This window comes from Syngnathus acus, chromosome 2, assembly GCF_901709675.1.
Source record: "Syngnathus acus chromosome 2, fSynAcu1.2, whole genome shotgun sequence".
NCBI lineage: Eukaryota > Metazoa > Chordata > Actinopteri > Syngnathiformes > Syngnathidae > Syngnathus > Syngnathus acus.
The window spans coordinates 18055686-18076353 of NC_051088.1; the positions used below are offsets into that span (position 1 = coordinate 18055686).

Here is a 20668-nt window from a genome sequence, read left to right on the forward strand (position 1 = left end):
ACAAAAAATACCAAATAATTATACTCAACAGCATTTTAATCATCTTACGCAGTTTTTTTTCTAAAATACTTGCCAGCGTAATACTTATTTTATGTGAGAAATTCAAAGAGAACAAGGGGTAGGACTAGATTAAATTGTTTCAGATATTTTTATTCTTCAGATAGAGTTGGTCTTGTCGCAGTAACTAAAAGCTACCTCTAGGGGCAGCAGAGTTATACCCAGGCTCCATTAATCAACAACTCGGGCAAAGGGAGAAGAAGAAGAAAGAGCTTCCGTCGCTGAAGCTGGAAGCTAGTGGCGAGTTGCTAATGCTGCGAAGAAGCGACTTGGTTGAAGGTATTGTTAGGGCTGTTTTAACTTGAAAATAAAGAATTATTGGTCTGGGTTATGCATGGACACTCGTTCCTAAAGGTTGCGGGTGATTTGAACCCCCCCAAGCGGAGGTTGTCTTAGTTTGTATTTGGTGCAATGATGTAGTCAGGCTTCATTGTTGTGTTTTTATCACAGGCCTGACTACTCCATTTCCGGTGCCATGATGTTGCTACAGCGATTTAAATGATGCTAAGGTTTTGCTTCAGACTTTTAATTCAGACCACTTGTATTCCCTATATTTTAAGGATTTATCATCATGAGTTATGCAGAGAAACCAGACGACATAACGAGGGACGAATGGATGGATAAACTCAACAATGTCCACATTCAGAGAGCTGATATGAACAGACTTATTATGAACTATTTGGTGACAGGTGTGGTTCTCAAAATGAATTTTCAATAACCGATAGTGGAAAGCAAAATATAAGAATATGACAAGTGTTTTGTGCCATAGAGGGATTCAAGGAGGCGGCGGAGAAGTTTAGAATGGAGTCTGGGATTGAGCCAAGTGTGGATTTGGAATCGCTTGATGAGAGAATAAAGATTAGAGAAATGATCCTGAAGGGGCAGATCCAGGATGCCATTGCGCTCATCAACAGTCTGCATCCGGAACTGCTGGATACCAATCGCTACCTTTACTTTCACTTGCAGGTAATTTCATTCGTCTATAATGTCTTCCACTTGCCCTCATGATTGTGAGCTGGAGCTTGTCCTAGCAGAACATGGTCAAGAGGCAGTTGAGCGCCTCAAACTAGTTGTCAGCAAATTGCAAAGGCACACGGCCACTGACTACTAAATATACTATATCTTTAAATAAGTATTTATAAGTATGAATGGATGGATCTTCTCACTCTGCAGATATCCTTCACACTTGTTGTTTTGACCCATTTTGCATCTTTTCAATTTGTGTTTGCAGCAACAGCATCTTATTGAGCTCATTCGCTTGAGGGAGACGGAAGCTGCCCTTGAATTTGCTCAGTCCCAGTTAGCGGAGCAAGGGGAGGAGAGCCGAGAATGTCTGACTGAGATGGAAAGGACGCTGGCCCTGCTGGCGTTCGATAACCCTGAAGAGTCACCTTTTGGAGATCTGCTCAATATGATGCAGAGACAAAAGGTAACGTAGGTACAGACAGTGGTGTGCTGGTACCAACCAAGCAAAACTAGCTTTAAATATTACACCAAATTAATCAATCAGAGATAGCAGCCCTAACTGCAATTGAACAAACATTTAAGCATCAATGTGTGCCTAGGAGTGCACTCGTATTTCCAACTTTTTTTATGACTGTCATTGTCAATTGACATTAGTATGGCTTTCTCAGCAGACACGAGCATGAAGGAAAAGGCTAACCACAATGTTGTCATTGCATAGTGATTTATTTGGCGGTATGAATTTGAGTCCATTTTGCTCAGCTCTATTTGTAACGGAGTAAATATTGGCCAAATAAAATGATCCGCGATACATTTTGTTTGTCTTTCAGGTGTGGAGCGAAGTGAACCAATCTGTACTCGACTATGAAAATCGTGAGTCAACACCCAAGTTGGCCAAGCTCCTGAAGCTGCTGCTGTGGGCTCAAAATGAACTCGATCAAAAGAAAGTCAAGTATCCCAAAATGACAGACCTCAGTAAGGGGACCATCGAGGAACCAAAATAATGAAAGGATAAAATGGACAGGTTTCCAGTATCTATTTGTACCATAAAGAAATGAGAGATCATTTTTGTCCTCCTAAAGATTTCCCTTTTATTAGGATGAACTTGGTTGATACTGTTTTAAAATGACCTCACTCAATGGAATATGTTATTTGACCTGGTGTTATCATTTCGCTATACTGAATGAAACCAGTATTTTCTTTTTCATATTTACTTGTACACTAGTTTTTTTTTCTGTCTGTTGGCAGGGAAAGTTGGTATTGGAAGGTGAATAAAGCCTAAATTAGGCTGTCAGTCTATGCGTGACCGACCGCATGCTTCTAGTGAAAAAGATTAGCTGTGTGCATGTCAATAAAAGCTTCCACATGTCAGCAAGTGAACAACATGAGACACAATAAGACACTTGGGGATGATTCGAAATACTTTGTTGACTGTAACTTTCCCGTTAATGGCTGCAAAAGTAAAGGCAAATGCAGATACAAAGACACATGGATGGTATTATGTACATGATAGAAATAAGCTTCTCTTTTACTATATCTGCTGTGCTTCCATTCACTGTTATTTTATTTTGCAATAAATGCAAGTTTTACAATTTTACCAAAGCTTGGAGTGTTCTATTACGAGGGATGCGCTAACTCAGTTCCCAACACTTACTGAGACAAGGCGCATATTTTACATTGGAGGCACACCACCAAACTTGGGTTCTGCTTGTCAACGTATTGCCGATGTAGATACGGTGGATACTGAAAGTGAGCACACGTCTGCAGCTCTCTTTAAACCCATCACCAGTGCTTCGCAACTATTTTCTGTCTTGTTATTTCAGGCCCCCAACTCTCCTCAGTGACTACACATATGCATAACATTGTATTCTAATGAACATGTCACATGCATCGCATCGCGCCCCGCACTGCATTACACACGTCCCTTGCATGATCGCATCCGCAGTGGTTCCTCGTCGTGACGTCGACTTAAAAGGTCAAAATACGCCAGGAAAAAAGAATCAGCGGTTGTTGGCTTTATTCATGATTTTGATCGAGTTGTGCACGGATGTTTTGCTGTTGTGGAATCACTTCCTGGTTGAGCGCCCTCTAACGACCACACAAAGACGTGCAGAGGTAAAAACTGACACGTGGATTTCTCCTCAGCGGGGCATCAGAAGTCAGGACAAAACGAGTCCTTCGCTCAATTTCCGGTCGGCTGTTGAAGCTTTTTTTCTTCTTCTTCACAGTAAGATATGCATGTCCGAACGTCGAAAGTCCGCCGTGTCTTCCTGTCTCCACCACCGGGAAGAAATTGAAGCTGACGGTCGAGGCTGCCGCTAACATTACAGACAGCACGTTGAATGGCAGTAATTCAAAAACATGGCAAGAACTATGGTCCAGATTTGCTCTGTCACAAGGAGAACCATCCGGCCGACAAGCTTGGAGTATCTGGATGTCACAAGAAGTGGGCTGAACACAACAATAACTGGTCAAGGTAACGATTACCCTCGTGGGTGAGACAATCAAAGATTTCATTGATTAGCCGTGATGAGCGACCCATCAAGCTAGTTTCCAGTGTTAACTTGATCATCAAATAAACAAATACATTACATGACATGTTGCAGAACTTTAAGTCTGGTGAGTTTGTTTGCTTCTAGCTGTAGTTATTTGAGTTGGAACCTCTATGTGAAAATGAAACAAACCGAAAATGATGATGTCACCAAATGTATAGATACTGAAATAATAATGATGACGATGCATGTTCCAAAGTACTCACAACAAAATACGTACGTATCGATAATTTTTGGATCCGGTAAGTGAAATTGGCGTTCCCACGGCACACCTTGTACAGTCTGTCCCAAACTTGTCAATTGAGCCAAGGCGCATATTATACATAAGGCGAGGCAAGTTTATTTCTATACCACACTTTGACAACACGGGGATTCAAAACTGAACGCTCTTACATAAGGGCCACACACATAAAACATATCTTAGACATAAGATTTACAGTACAGAGAAAAAACAAAGGGGAAAATGGAACGGGTAAATCTCAAGCTTGTTATTGAAGTTATTAGGCTTTGCATCACACCTAACGTTCTTTTGAAAATGGTTATCAACATTAACAGACTGAAATGGACTTAATAACAAAAGTATATAATTGTAGTAATTTCTCCTGGTCAGTATGGGTATGTAAATTGGGCCATCCAGCTACAGTGATGATTCAATGACACTCGTGTCACTTGATCAAGGAGCAAAGCCGCATCCGATGACATCAGGTGACCTTGCGTGTGCAGCGTGTGCACTGTGCACAGCGGTGTGTATTGTGTTTCCAAGAAAAACAGGCAAGTGACAGAATTGATGTGCATTATTGATATTTGTTGCAAATGCACCTGCATCTAAATGCTTATTAACACACGGCTACTGTGGAATATATCTTTGACTCGTCTAAAATGAGAACGGCATTGCACTCAGTGATGCTCACTTTCAAACTTTCGCTTCTTTGTTTTTACTAAACGGTGCAATCCCTCCTGTGCAGGCCGGTGGCAAGGGTATGGACAGTGGTGCTCCTACTTGGTACGTGCCTCCTCTACTGTGCTCGGGTGGCCATGCCCATCTGTGCGGTCAGCATGGCGGAGAAGTTCAACTGGAGCAAGAGGGAGTCTGGCATGGTTCTGGGAAGCTTCTTTTGGGGTTACTGCTTCACGCAAGTGTTTGGAGGCTACGTCAGTGACCGGTGGGTGTCGTCATTGCAATTCGAGTGAAACATGCAAAGTCACAGTCTTAAGTTGGAACTAATGCATCATCGTGTGCTCACAGGGTGGGAGGAGAAAAAGTCCTCCTGCTCTCTGCAGCTGCCTGGGGCTCCATGACAGCCTTCACTCCCATCTTGGCCCATTTTTGCTCCCAGCCGATCTTCTCAATGACACTGGCTCGCTTTCTCATGGGCCTTTTACAAGGTAAAATATCACGATTGTACTATTTAACATCCTAACAACAGTCCCGACATTAATTTTGACAGCACGGCTGTGTGTCGCAGAATTCTTTAACAGACATCTAATTGTTTGTCCTGTTCTGCAAACAAAGTCTGTTGACACTGATTTAATCCTGTAACTTTCATTCTTAGATACACCTGTGGCATCCAGTATACAATAACACCATGGAAAATCTGACCTTTCCTGATTACAGGTGTTCATTACCCTTCTTTGGCAAGCCTGTGCTCTCAGAAGGTGGTGGAGAGTGAGAGAGGCTTCCTCATGAGCACCGTGGGCAGCGGCTCTTACCTGGGGTAAGTCATTTCTTACCTAAGGAACACGTCTTGCAGAGGGGGCCGTCGCAACACGTGCACCCATGTGACCTTTCGCAGGACCCTTGTAATTGGAGGGGCTGGTTCCCTCATGCTGGACTTGTACGGCTGGGAGAGCGTCTTCTATGTGTCGGGTTTGCTGGCAGTAACGTGGGCATACTGCATGTGGAAATACTTACTCAAAGGAGAAGGCAAGTAAGGTTTTTCAGTCTTCTCTCTGCTATCTGCTGTGCTTTCTTATCGCTTACAAGTGAGGTCACTGTCCTCTCATATGCAAACCCTTCTGTGTTCTTTTGTACTCGCAGGGCCAATCATCACGCTGGAGTCTTTGGGAAATGGTGGTCCACAGTCCAAATTGACCAAGAGGCACTGGTTGCGGCTCTTCAAACAACCTGCAGTCTGGTGAGAAAATGATAAAGAGATCATGCGTTGAGAATACGTGTTAAAGTTGAACCGCCGTACCGCCAGAATTTAACACTATTTCTCTATTTTGCTTTATTTACTGACCAGCGCCGTGATCATTACACACCTTTGCACAGCGAGCACATTCTTCACTTTGTTGTCATGGCTGCCAACCTTCTTTAAAGACACCTTCCCTGATGCTAAGGTAATTTGATCCATTTAAGGAGGAGGGGAAATATTGCCGGTCTTGTGATGACGCTCTTAGAATCAAGATTGTGTAGCTCAATGAATATAAAGCTGCGGATTTCCACCCTTATTGTGGTTACGCAATGCTTTTACTAAGTGCTTGTCCGTCATAATAGGGTATAGTACTTTAGTCACCATGGCTATGCTTGCTTCCTCACCGCGAACAGCAGGCAATACTGTAATGGCAGCAGACAAGACTGGTTTGTAGTGAAAGCGTATGCAAAATAATGCAAAAGCAAATGACTAAATATCCAAATATATTTTTATGCAAACGTGTTTTGAGTTGGGGTTCAAATGTAACGAGCAAAGCAAATCCATTTTGCAACATGACAAAAGAATATCCTCATGTGTTTTTTGGTTTTGTCCCTCCAGGGTTGGGTGTTCAATGTCATTCCTTGGTTGGTAGCAATCCCCTCATCGGTCTTTAGCGGCTACCTGTCGGACCACCTCGTAAGCCAAGGTATGAACGTTCAGTCTGCGGGCATCGCCGTATTCAAATGTAATCGTTTCACTCAAGTGGCTGTTCAAATGTCCCAACAGGCTTTGACACGGCCTTTGTGAGGAAGTTAATGCAGGTAGAGTCGCTGTGAAAACATCCTGGTATTTGAAGTGTGTTGCAACCTTTACATTTTTGGATCAATGGCTTTTTCTATGCATATATTTGCCTCTTTAGTTTTTTTCGATGGGGGTTTCCAGCGTGTTTACCCTGCTTTTGTGCGGCAACACCACGTTCTCCTGGGCCATAGCGTTTGTGTCGGCCACAATGGGCCTCACCACCTTCAGTCACAGGTATTGCCATTTTGCAGAAACCGTTTACTTTATGCTGATTTCTTTGTGCTGGTTAACTGACACTTCCTCCTGTTGAAGTATTGAACGCGAGTGTTACAAAAAATGATGCATGATAGGACCGCAGGCTTCTGCTATTTGCAACAGACATGACTAGCAAATCGCTAGAAAGAACTTGCACTCTCCTCAACAGTGTGAATAATTGACCATATTACTGATTGTTGGTGTGGTACAGTCATAAAGAATCACCAAATTAATTACAAAAAAGATTTAAAACATGTAATACAAACATTCTACTAGAACGACACTTGTTGGCATTGTTTTAAAACCCAGCACAGTACAGTTCAGTTGTGTTTAACTTTTAAGTGCAGTAGAATACATTTGTATTTCTTGTTTTTAATACAGTAGAGTAAATTGTAAGTAAAACCACACTTTCTGCTCCTTCAAATATGGATCAGAGCTGAGGCAAGTGGCCTGAAAATTTAGCTCACCAATCAAGGTAAAAAAAAAATAAAAAATAAAAAAACATTTGGCACCCTTTGCTTACAAAAACTAGAGCTAAAAGTGTTTAGAGCTGCCTTTGGTCTGGCATTCATCCAACTTGAAATCTTGTGGATTTTCCATTGTGTTATCCTTCAATGTGTAACCAACCCGACAACAAAATGACCATGTGACTTCTGGTCCTTAAATTGAAAATAATGTGTCGTAATTGAAAAATTGTTAAACTAACCACTTTGAGTTTCGAGGTAACCACAAATGGCATGTGTATGCCAAATAAAACTTCATATAACCAAAAAAAAATCCCTGTTGAGATTAGTAAAGATGGCCCCATAGCAGTTGTTTTTTTGTGCAACATAACATCAGACATTCCAGGTTACAACTTCGCTTGGGCATTTCAATTTTGCGACAGGTGTCCCAAGTTCAAGTTGCAAACCGTATGGGGCACATTCCAACACAGACAGAAACTATAAGGCTGTTTTGATTTGCAAATACATTTCATCTCTAGGCAAGTCATAATTCAACAGATGTCCTCTGGCAAATAGAAGCTACATCTTTTAATTCCTTTGCTAGATGTAGGAAATTCATCACGGAACAAAATGGCTGCATTTCTGCGTGAAAACAGTTGCTGCCCTGCCCTGATTTGGCCCTTGAAGGGTTGGTAGTCAGGGATGCTTTGGTCTCAAGGGGTATTCATAATTGTCTCCCTTTTGTCACCATTTTTCAGTTTGTGCTTTTTTTCTGTTTCTCATCTCGTTTGTATTTGACACTGATCAACCGAAAAGAGTGAGCTCATGACACTTTTGCTTTACAGTGGGGTATCTGTAAACGTTCAAGATCTCGCTCCATCTTGTGCAGGGGCCTTGTTCGGTAAGTGAAAAATAACATTTGGATGGAAAAACCTCTACAGGAGGATCATTTCGTATAAAAGTTTCACACAAGTCTCTCTTTTCTTTTGACAGGTGTTATGAACACATGCGGCGCATTCTCAGGTGAGTTTCTTTCATTTGACAACAATGGGTAAAAACAACATCGTTTTTTTTTCCCCCTCACCTTATAACACACGCTTTGGTCAAATAATTAATCTACCACTCAAAATGATGACTTTGAGCTCACGCGCTGTCAACGGCGTCGCCTCCTTTGTGTCATGTTTATTTCATCAAGAAAGCAGCATCACAGCGGCCGCGACAGATGAATGAATAATGGACGACACAGAATGACAGCCGTTGGTCCTGTGTGGGACTGTGCCGTTTTCCCAGCGGCAATGTGATTCTTTCACGCATACTTTTTATCTCTTAAGACTAATCTCAAGTTTTGTGTGTGTGTAGGGGTCCTTATGGTGTATTTCTCAGGGTATCTCATCGAGACCACAGGCTCATGGTCGTCCGTGTTTGGCCTCATCACCGTCGTCAATCTGCTTGGCCTTTGCATCTTCTTGGTCTTTGCTGAGGCCCGCCGCATTGACATTGACCCTAGCAAGATACGCAATCACCACATCCATATTTGAACACTTTGTCCAAGACTGGACTTCATTATCCTGTGGAAGACCTGCATTGTCTGCACAGGTCTGTCTGTCTGTCTATCCCTCTCTCTCGCGCTCTCTTGCTTTCTAGATCGTTTGCTCTCTTAGCTGTCTTCCATGCACACACTCTGCACCGTCCTTTTGTTGCTCACATAGATACACAACCTCAAATCATAAAAACACCAGCGTGATGTCAGGGTACTGTTCAGAGAGGCTGTTGTTTTATCAAGGCTTTCAGGATGAACAAAAAGCACATCATGGTTAAATGTTATTTAAAGTAGCTTCATTTTTAGTTCGGAAGAGGAGTTTGCCAATTTCAAAAATGTTTGTCAGAACAGTCATTATGACTTGGCAGCAGTGCCCGATAAATATGATCAGTGAAACTGTCCGGCCCCATTTTGTACCTCGTATTTAGACCCTAACATACTCCTACTCCCTTACTGGTGAATTTTTGGGCCTGCAAAAACAAACTTAACCCCTTTAATAGATCATTTTAGAATCAATCATCCTATCAATCATTTCGTCAATTGTACATTCTAACTAATGATGGTAGTAATACACATTACCTTGAGTCATAGGCAGGGGCCTGCCAGTTCCTATTATCTTATTATACTTGATTTTTGCCTTTATTATTGAGCGACTTTAATAATAATAATAATAATTTAAACGTACACCTCCTTGGAAGAAAAAGTCACAGTCCAACAAATGAGGAACTGAATTTGATTAAAAATGTGGAGTGCTTACATCAGAGCAGCTACACCATACGATGGGTACCAAATTTTGCGTAGTGAAAACTATTTGATGACGACGTAATAAGACAGTGACACAAAAAGACCACCAGATGGTAATATATTACAAGATTTGTTTGACAGTGCAGGATTTTAGAAAAATCACTTTCTTCGCTTTTGCCAGATCCTGCTTAAAGAAACAATTTTTTTTCCCCTTTTTAACATTCACAATTAGTCTGAATATAGAGATTACACAAAGCGAAAATGGAGACCCTTATCTTTGGCAGTGTGCCGAAGCGTATTCAGTCAACACTTGAACAATATCCGGGACGGCCGTAAACCCACTATAATCGATCCATTTTTATTTTTTTTTTATCTTTTAACTTTCTCATCCTTCGTCCCATTCCACAACCGTCTCTGGGACTAAATGCCCACCTCTGATCAAAATTGTATCCCAACTGTTGATCCAGATTTTAATTTTAGCCTTGGTGGCGTTCTGCACTTTGAATGCTCCTCGTTTATAAAAAAAAAAAAAAAAAATGCTTTTGAAATGCCAACTCATTGTCTAGTTACGCAATGCTTTAAGCGTTTGGTTGTTCTGCCTCTTTTGTTTTCGTGTGAGTTGTTGGCAGCGCTCTTTTGTCCTCTAACTTGTTTGTTTCCCATCAACATGGTTACATGTTTCGTTCCATTGAGGTGAAAAGGCTTTGAGATAACGAGTGAGTCCTACCTGTTGCAACAAATGTTCAAAAGCAGAAAGACCAAAGTTACTGAAAATGTACATTTTTTTTTTTTTATAGTTTCATGATGTAGAAATACCTCCTTTAATTATTTTTCAATAAAGTACTTCTATATTTTTATGGCTTAAGATATATTTGGTTTATATTTTCAAACTGAATGAATATATTAAGTTGCGATGGTACGGTAAAAGAAGCCCGATAGACCTGACTAGTTTTTATTTGAATCTCGCTTTTGTGAAAGCACTTATTGTCGTCATCGATATTTGACTTATTTGGGAGATGTCTCCTCCTCCTCCTTTGCTTAACTGTGAGCTTGTTGCACACTGACATGATGAATGTTGCACATGCTGCAAGACAATGAGAGATCTTCAGTTTGTAGAACAGCGAAGACTCTTTTGTATTGCACATCCAGAAATGGTAAATTATTGCTTGTAGCATTTACGCTTGGAAGTTTTAATATTTAGTTCTTGACTTTGCTAATCTATGCATAGACGTTTTTGTGCCTGCTTGAGACTCACAGTGATCTGATCATTATGTCACAACTGTTACTGTGTATCGGCTTGACCTTCACATACAAAGGCACAGCTTTGTATGCATCTTATAATGGCTGTTTTTTGTAATCACATATCAAATTTCTTGTCATCTCAAATATGGTTAGATTGTTTTGTGTCACAGTATAAATGTCATTACTCTTCTTAATCACATGCTGCCTGTGTATAGGGTTAGCACTAGAAAACGGGATAAGGCTAGTTAGGTCATAGACTTTTACATAATTGATCATGAATCGCCACACTCTTGAACGTGCACATTTGCTGTACCTTGTTAACGTTCCTCAATGTGAATGCCTTGAACACATTTGTTCCATTATCTGTTCAACAAATATGGTAATCCTCTGATGTTTCAAGTTTTTCACTTTTACTGTATTGGTTATATTTTTTCTTACCTGCTCTCTGTCACTCAACCCCCAAACTGTAACATTACTAATTGCTCAGTGTGGTTCCTGACAGCTCTCCCGGATTTTGCCTTTAAAAAAATAACAGTATTACTGCAAAAATGCAGTATTGTAAAATTCAACTTATGCTGTTATTTAAAAGCACGTCTTAACTTGGAATAAAAAAAACAACGTATTTTCTCAACACTGTAATTAGCTGCAATATTTGAGGCATCTTTATGTGGTTGATGTGCAATGCCACTGGGAGGCAGTAAAGTGTCACTTATCAGGAGAGTGCAAGGCTCGAGGCTTTTTTTTTTTTTTTTTTTCTGCAGCGGAACACAACTGATTTGACCTGACCTCACAGTCAATCACTGCATCATCTTTAGAACAGTAAGTTCTGGTACCACTCGTGGACTACCCCAGCCCGAAATCCCAAGTACTGGCCAACAAAACGTACTGTATGCAGTGGCACCATATGGCACTACACTGTGTGCCATGCTGGCTCGCTGGCACTGTCCATGCGTGAATGGCCAGACACTTGTCAAACCAGCCCACACCTTCTCATGGGACCCAACAGCTAGGTTGCCATAGAAACAGGTGGGAGAAGAAAGGGAGGGGGGGGGGGGGGCTCACCAAAAGTAAGTTCCAAGTTGGTGGGCTCGATGATCAACAGCCTCATCCATAATGAGCTGGCGCGGTCACTTATTTTGTGCGTCCTCCCTGACAGAAAATGGTGCTGTAAAAGCAGACATAACAGTGATGAGCGACCCACTATTTAATTAGCAGAAAAGAAGCAGAGAGCAGCAGAAAGACATGATACCGCCCCCCTCCCCAAACTTGTCGGCCATTCAGAGTAACCCACTAAAGGCAGACTCCATCAGAGATACATGTAAATGAAATAGCCCTATTAATTAGTAATTAACATCAAGTTAATGACATTTCACTGTGTCGCCGTCTCCTGTCCTTTCTCCTGGTGGAGGGGTTGTCTTTGCTTCCTGAGTTGAATGCTAATTAGTACAAAACTCAACCGCCGTAAAGGGCCACCTCATAATATAGAGGCCCAGTTGAAGAGTGGTCATTGTGTAGGGAGGATTAATCACTTTGTGGTAATAGATCAGGAGGCATTATAAGTCTGCCGCTCCTTAGAGGACTGTGATATTGGGGGCCGTTGATGGGCTTTGTGTGCTAATTGCGTTGCGCCTTTTAGGTCACTGGTGGAATATCCCTTGTGACTTACTACTACTTTTAACCATTCCAACAAGACTGAAATTCACTACTTTATAATCCTTCTTTGTTTTGTAAAGCCACTAAAATTTTGAAGTGATGTGTGCCGTATCCAGACTGAATGAAGTATTTTGACCCCTCATTACACAAATAGTATGGAGTCTATCAACTTCTTTTGCAGCCGTTTCGGATTCCACTCTTTTGACAAGATTTTGGCCTGAGGAGAATGCCTGCTGGGTCACCGATCTCAATTTCTTCCACACCAGTGTCATCAAACTATCCCTTTATGTAAGGGTTTCAAAGGCTTAAATTGTGACTTAATTCATAGAAATGATTCTTAATGGTGCCTTGAGATTGGAGATACTTGACTTAGAAGTTTTCATTGTCATTTGGCTGTTTTAATTTTTGCTGGTGAGTGCAAACTTGAGCTTATAGCATTGTATGGTGTCCTTGAGCTCAATTCACATGCAGCAGGGGCATCGAGCACCAAGACATTTTTTTTAATGCCACTAAGTTTAAGGTTACTGTCAAACCAAACATCAAATAGTTACACTTTGTGTATTTAAAACAACCTAATACCTTTGCCATACTATCTTAATGCTAACTCATAATCAGAAATGTTCAATACTACTTTTATTCAGAGAGATCCCAGTACAAGAACTCAAATCTGGAATAGTCACCAATACCAAGTGTCAATAATGCTAGTATTTTTAGACTTAAAATGTCCCCCAAAAAATAATGACAGATCATTTTAAATAGACCAATATATATTCAGCATAGTGCTTGTCCTTGAAATTGCATGAGATTAAAGGCAAATTTCTCTGGTTCTAATTTCAAATTCCTGATTGTAAAATGTCCACAAGAGGGCAAACATCCATTTTCTATACTGCTTGTCCCCACGGGGGTCGTGAGCATGCTGGAGCATATCCCAGCAATCATGGGGCAGTAGGCTGAACCAGTTACCAGCCAAATGCAGGGCACACAGAAACGAACAACTATCCGCACTCGCACTCACACCTAGGGGCAGTTTGGAGTGCTCAATCAGCCTACCATGCATGTGTTTGGGATGTGGGAGGAAACCGGAGTGCCTGGAGAAAACAGAGGGCAAACAATCGTACCAATACCTCCTTGAAATAAGGCTGAGATACCAATACCTGGTATCGTTACTCATCCACCCCTACTCATAATGGAAAACACTATAGACAAGCAATATGCATTTGATAAGCAATGGCAATATGAACACAAATGGTGATGCAACATTTAGACAAATGTTACAACAATACTCATAAGCATACACCTTTCGAAATACTGGATGAAAAATAACCCAATTTTTGCACAAAACCACCTCTTTTGTACAAAACAAGCCAACAATTTGTTGTTTTTTGCAACAGAACCCAAAGTTAGGTCAAAATGACCCAACTTCCTGGGTTGGTCCAATTTTTTACCCAGTATTTATAATGGTATATATTACTTTTCCAATTAAAGAAATTAAACAAAATTGTTGCACTTCATTGGTGACACTTCTTTGTGTTTATAGAAGAGTATTATACTAGTTTGATTTGTTTAAAAAAAAAAGAAGCAATTTAACAGAATTAAAAGAAAGCTAAATATACCCTGTGAATTTAGAGTATTGCCATTTTTAAAACAGAAATCTGTTAATAGCTTTCAAACATTTTTCAATTATTCAAGTTGATATATCATTTCAATAGTTCTACAAAAAATGTATAATGCAGTCCAGCTGTTAGATACTACAACTGCTTTAATATTGCACTTGAAAATGACATTATAAAAGGAGAAAAATACAAGATGATTATATAGCAGGCACGTTACTGTGTTTTGATGGCTCCTATTTCTTCACCACCTGGGGTCTGATCCATTTTTGACCCGTTCAAACAATCCTGACGCTCAAACCCACTGACGATTTTCCCGCTGGTTGGCGCACACAATCGCACAACTAAATATGTTGATTTCGGTCAATTAAACCCCATCAGCTGTTTGCCTCCTGCCACACATATGGCCAACGTTAAATCCACAGAGAAAGCCGAGTTGGCCTTGAGAGGGGCATCGTTTTAATAGAACCCTTAGGGACCGGGTCTACACCTGCGCAGTAAGAACCCACTGGCCAGATGAGAACCACATTGAATTGTGTGTGTATGTGTGTGTGTTGATCCCTTTCTGCCTGTTCTGATTGTCGTATTGTCATATTTTACTTGATATTTCAGTATTATGCACCAGTGAAGTTGAAGGAGCCACTTTCCTTTAAAAATGAATCACATTATATTACCCAAGAGACAATGCTGTGGGTTTGCCTCATAATTCTGACGTTCGGAGTTTGAATCTTGACCTTCCTTTGTAGAGTTTTCATGTTACATTTGCTTGCTCTGGTTTTTTCCATTCACATTCCCAAAAACATGTTAAACAATGACCGTTTTTGTGATATAATAAATTAAGACCAAGATAGTTCATTCCCAACATTTAGTATTAATGTAGCCTATAACCGAAAAAACATTCAAACGTTTAGACTGTTCAAACTTCCCTCCACCTTGTCTCAAAATTCCTTTTCATATTAAATTTAGCAAGGAACAGCAAGCCATCGTCAACCTCCTTCATTGACTACGTTTACGTGCAGTCAATTACCATTTTGAAACCCCAATATTGGCAGTATTCAGGTTTTTAAAGCCCTTCTTCATTAAATAGTACAGGACAGATTTTTTTTTTTTAACACAACGTGACTAAGTTTTAGGTGCCAATAATTATGGAGGGCACTATATTAGATGAATAGAAAGATATTTTTTGACGACTTTGCAAGTCTTCTGTTGAGACATGTAAGGTTAAGGAATAACGGTTAAACACTAAAAAAAAAAAAAAAAGAACGCTTTGGTTTTTTAGGGCACGTCAGATGGAAGTGTCACAACTGTGTAAATATGGACAAATCTTTTCTTTACTCAACAACAAATTAATTGCGTTTGATCTCTGCAAAGATGCTGATCACACATTCGTTATCCTGGTAGATTAGCTCAAATATAGATGCAAACAGACATTATGTCTGTCAAGTTGAAAAAATAAATTAATTAAAAGGATTTTGCTTGCTAGTGTGCAGGTTTGTCCCAAGTTTACATCAGTGACACAAAACAGCATAGATGAAAATGACAAATACATGTATTCATAAAATGAAGTTGATGAAACCTTTCAAAAATATTTGTTCTGTTAGCAAACAACCAGAAGCGCAGCATTCTGATTTTGATTGTAAGCGAGGTTAAATGGCTCCCAAGCCCTGCTGGCCGTTCCCCCCCACCCCGCTCGTCTGTTCCAGCTTCACATCGCTCACGCCACCAGATCGCGCCCCCCACCTCCCCCACTTTATTTTTCCTGCGTGCTCTTTACAAAAGTTTGGCTGTCAATCAGCAGTGGCCTCAGGCAACAGGCACTGATGAAAAGACCCCTGAGACAAGGAGACCCAAATTAGATTTCAATAAGGATGTTGAATATTCATAGCAGGAAACATCTAAAGGTAAATGCTTTTTGATCTCGGCACACAAATATCACTTGTGTGCATTACCGGGTCCTGGCGCTCTAGTTCGACGCAGTTTCACACAATCCCCGCGCTCCCCTCGGCCTGGTCCGGCCCCAGCGCCTGGCCTCGGCTCACTCCTCGGGGGCCTTTGGTGGAATAATGATGACGGCCATGCAAAAAGACCTATAATTAATGTTTATACTAAAGGGACCCAATAGAAAGGGCATTCACACTAAGTAGTCAGTAATTAGTATTTAGCAGAAGTTGATTGCAGAGCACACACACGCGGACACGGCAACCCCTTGACAGCAGCAGGCAGAACACAGGCTCATTTCACCTGTCAACGTGTTTGTTTCTGCAGCAACTAAATATTTACATTTGCAGTTTGAGGTTTTTCCCCATCCATTTTCTGTTAAACTGGAGATCTGGGTGGAGAGGTGGACACCGTGGACGAGTTGTCAGAAAAGCGGAGGGCACATAGAGACAGTCATACTCACAGTCCCACTTATGATAGGGACGGCGAAATATGCAGAATGCAGAAAAAACACTCAAGCACTGGGAGACAGAAAGGCTTGAGGTGAGATGCAAGCTCAAAACATCAGAATTGTGTGACGCAGATATGCTAATAGTCCATTGAACAAATACAAGTCTCTACTTTAACAGACAAAGTGCCTCAATCACAACCCATAGCAAATATTATGGAATGGAATCATCAGTTTCAGAGGATGTTCATTCAATTAATTTTGTAGAAAAAAACTGCAGATCACTGACAGAATTATACATTTTAAATGACAACTTTTTGGCCTCAAGAATCACTGACAAGAAAAAAAGTGGTAGTAAGTTACTTGTATGGTTGCTTGAATATGGGAAAAATATTAATCACAATTATTTTGGTAATAATTGAACTTACAATTATATTCAAATGTAAAAGACATTAAAACAAATAGAATTCTTTGGAACACTTTCATTTTGCAAGTTCCTTTTGGACTAAACAAAATTTATAAAGATAGTTATTAAAATAAAAGGTGCAAATGTATCAATTAAATTATATAAAAAAAAGTAAGGATAGAATCACCCTGTAAATTTCCATTTCCAAAACTAACACTTGCCATCAGATTACAGAAACAAGTCACATTGTTCTCTCCGAAACAATGTGATGTCATCTTATAATTAAGTCAATGTTGTCAGACGGTTTAATGTCAAAATGGGTCCACAACATAGTAAACTGAATACTCTATATGACTCTATTGGAACATTTGATACCGATTAACTGAAAGAAACTACAACTTGACTGACGAAGGAAGGATTCCACAAATCTCCAGTTAAACAGTTTTATTGGACAATAAATGTCTGGAATTCTCCGCAGAGGAGTAAATCATTTCTCCAGTCTGCCAACTCTTGTTTGCATGCGGATTATTAAATAACACCCCTCCCCAAAAAAGGCCATCTTCGTCTGCATAGCCTGAAGAACTCTCCATCACTTCTACTGTAGCGGAGATGGAAATGTGTGCTCTTGGTGAGGCAGGGGAGTGATGGGTGCGGTGGGGGGTTTGGAAGGCTGGCTTGCCTCAGGCGCTTCTCTCCTCAGAGACTCCACGCCGCTGAGGGACTCGCCATGAAGCGAGTGGTGAAATGAGAGCAAAGCATGGGGATGGCGTCTCTTCATACATGCGAGAAGGGGCCACGCAGCTATTAGTCCCCGTCAACCTCCATTGCAGTCGCGCCGTCGAGAGTGCGTGTCCCTCGCCGTGATGCGGGGAGACAACTTGCCTCGCAATCTCCTCCTTCGCTAAAGTTTATCCGGAAAGAAAAGCTTACATCATTACTGGTGTTTTTCTTTTTCCTCATTCTGTGTCTCTGTGTTCTACCACCTCCCCCCCACCATACTTGCTTCCTTACAACATGATGGTCAGTCCATTGCCAGGCAATCTGGTCTGCGATGTTGTTCACACCTTAGCGAGCCAAAGAAAAAAAAAAATCTTTGAAAAGATATGACGACTCGCCCAAGCGGTTTCGCTGTTCTCTTGGTCGTATGAGCGAGAACGGCCAGCCAAGGTGTGTGTGCGTGTGTGTGTATATGATGACGTGTTAACCTCAGGCCTCGTGTAGTGGTGCTGTGATGCCGAGTGTCACCCTTCTCCAGCCTGAGCCCTGCAGCCAGGGTAACCAGCTGGGAAACTGACAGCTTTGTCTCCTGCACTCACCTACACTCTTTCTTCCCCCGCACGTGCACGCACACACATTCTCGACTATTGTGGCCTGAGGTTTAAGCACACATGCATAGACCCCCCCCCCGACAAAAAAAAAAAAAAAGAAAAAAAAAAAAAAAGAGAAACACTCACATATCCACAGACCAGTGCAAAACCTCCAGGCAGTCCCTCTCATGCCAGCTACAAACACATAGGAAGGAATATGGTCACAGAGTTCTGATCGTGGCCACTCATAGTTGTGTGCTTTTATGCAATTGATTATTAAAACAGAATTGCATTCATTATGTCACACATTTGATACGTCTGTTCTTTTCTAAACGCCATTTTACACTGTAAATTTGAATAACTGCTTCATAAAAATCAACGTAATGCCTTGAAATGTTTAAATATTGAAGTGTGAAGCATTTAAATTGAATGTGCTGATAATTGAGTTGCAATAACTGAAGATACTAAACAAACAATCATTAGCGCAATCGTACAATATAATGCACATATGAATCAAAATCAGAGACTATGAACATAAATTCTTGCGACAAACATTACAAAACTTACAAAGTTGCTGTCATGGAAGGAATGGAGCAGGGTGACCAAATGCAGCTTGGACCAGGGTTTAGTGGAGAAATCAAAGACAGACTAGAAGAAGCTCGACTAGGGACAAGACTAATTGAACAAAAAGACAAGATAAAGACAAGATAAAGACAAGATAAAGACAGGATAAAGACAGGATAAAGACAGGATAAAGACAGGAACGACGACGACAGACGCGACGAGAGATGAGAACAAACCGACAACAATCCGACAAGGGTGTGACACGCAGACAGGACTTATATACGCGGCAGGTAACAAGAGGCAGGTGACTGGTATTAGTATATAGATTGAGAGTAGACACAGGAAGGGAGGGGCGAGCACACAGCCACTCACAGTTGCTTTGAAACTATTATTTGCCATAGCTTTACAACCAAATAATTGAGCAAAAACACTTTATGTAGTCGACTGATTTAGTCCAATTTATTTGTGTTTTATTGTCAAATTAATCCAGTGATTCACACTGTGTGTGTAAAAGTGTGTTGTGCGTATACTCTCAATGATTATGTGTGATTTGTTTTTCTATCATGTAGGTCAGAGATGAGAAGCAACATTGCCAAGAGTGTTTGAACTTGTGTCCCATCCAGGAAAAGCAGCCCTGAGGAGCTGCTGGATTTGATGACCCCCCCCCTCCCCACCTAACACACCTTTCACACACACTTACACACACACGGACCTTGACACACAGTGGTGAAGGCTGCCATGAGTATCCAGGTGTCTGGCGGCGCTGTGGCGGCCTTCACCTGTCACAACGACGGAAATCAGTGTTCTGACCAGAAGGTGCGCAGGCACCGCATTTGTGTAAATGAATGTGAGTGTTAGTACATCTGTGCATGTCCGAATGTGTGTGTGTGTTATTCCTAGAGGTTGGGGGGGAGGGCTGAAACAAAACCAAGTGTGAAAACAACAAAGCAAGTTGCGAGCAAATGAAGAAAGCAGCAATGGCACCTCTCTGTTCCCCCAAACGGCGTGGATGGTGAACTCACTTTTATGGACTCATCCCAGAACAACAACATGCACTCAATCACCTCCATCCTGGCTTCCTCGTCAACCTGTTCCCTCCCAAACACACACATGCGCACTTTTCGGGGTTCAGTCATGTGGCCAGATGTCCAAGTTGACACAACGCTTAAGGCGTTTGACTGGATGAAACAGTGCATTGGCTGCGGGTAAAGAGGGATTAAAACAGGGCCTGAGGCACTTGTGTTATATTGAAAACATCCTGGGCTGCTTTGTATGGAGATTTGCATACATTGGAGTCTGTGCAGTGATGGCCCATCTGCTGAGGTGCACTGTCCCCCAAACAACAAAGTGTGTTTTAATATTTCACATGGCCATCCATTGGGAGGGTGCTACATCAAAATGTGCCGTGATTGTGGGTGAAACAGATCGAAAAGAGGGAGATTGGCACAGCTTTCAAGTTTGAACCGCTCCCAAACGTGCCTCAGTTTGAGCCTCAGATAAATAACACCGCTTCTGGATGGAATTCTGGAATATGATGAGAATATAAATATTATAAGTAGGAAATTATTTTGGAAGATGTAGTTCTTCAAAAAGCAATGGAGATAAAAGCTGTGTAGATTTATTCCACCTTGCATGCGGTGTGAACGGAGACGTGCGGAGAAACATTCACGGACTGCTTCAGTGTTAACATATCACCTTTGTGGCCTGAACCCTCTTTATTATATTAACGCCATAATTCTGGAATACTGGGACATTTAATGGCGCTGTAAAATTAGATCATTAGAGTAATATATCTGTGTACTCATGTCCGCCTGGGAGGTCAGAAATATAAAAGTGAAGACGTTGCAGAGAGGCAAGAGAGACGAAAGTAGTAAGTAAAGTATGGACAGAGTGCCAAAGTTCTAGTTATGTGTAGAAAAAAAAATCTGTCTTTGCACATCACCTCTCATATGTAGATGTGCATTTGTATTTTTTTGTCCGACAGCTCCTTTTCCCCGTGTGTCTTTCAAA

At 41.2% G+C, this 20668-nt stretch overlaps 2 protein-coding genes across 3 annotated transcripts; both read left to right on the top strand.

Moving 5' to 3' along the window:
- The first annotated feature begins 267 nt into the window (after window positions 1–267).
- LOC119133932 (glucose-induced degradation protein 8-B homolog) lies at window positions 268–2622 on the top strand. The gene is made up of 5 exons (XM_037270253.1): window positions 268–336; window positions 618–746; window positions 827–1023; window positions 1289–1486; window positions 1851–2622. Exons 1-5 carry the CDS (start codon window positions 309–311, stop codon window positions 2022–2024), a joined length of 726 nt encoding a protein of 241 aa, XP_037126148.1. The 5' UTR covers window positions 268–308; the 3' UTR covers window positions 2025–2622.
- A 435-nt stretch (window positions 2623–3057) lies between these two features.
- On the top strand, window positions 3058–11371 carry slc17a9b (solute carrier family 17 member 9b). 2 transcript variants are annotated; one of them, XM_037270239.1, is made up of 13 exons: window positions 3058–3496; window positions 4538–4735; window positions 4819–4958; window positions 5188–5287; window positions 5366–5496; window positions 5611–5707; window positions 5816–5912; window positions 6326–6413; window positions 6494–6528; window positions 6627–6742; window positions 8052–8107; window positions 8200–8229; window positions 8402–8444. In XM_037270239.1, the coding sequence occupies exons 1-13, from the start codon at window positions 3363–3365 to the stop codon at window positions 8434–8436; spliced, it is 1257 nt and encodes a 418-aa protein (XP_037126134.1). In that variant the 5' UTR covers window positions 3058–3362; the 3' UTR covers window positions 8437–8444. The 2 variants fall into 2 exon arrangements, with proteins under 2 accessions (XP_037126134.1, XP_037126124.1); XM_037270229.1 differs by lacking the exon at window positions 8402–8444 and adding an exon at window positions 8566–11371 and having other exon boundaries at window positions 3363–3496.
- The last annotated feature ends 9297 nt before the right edge of the window (window positions 11372–20668 follow it).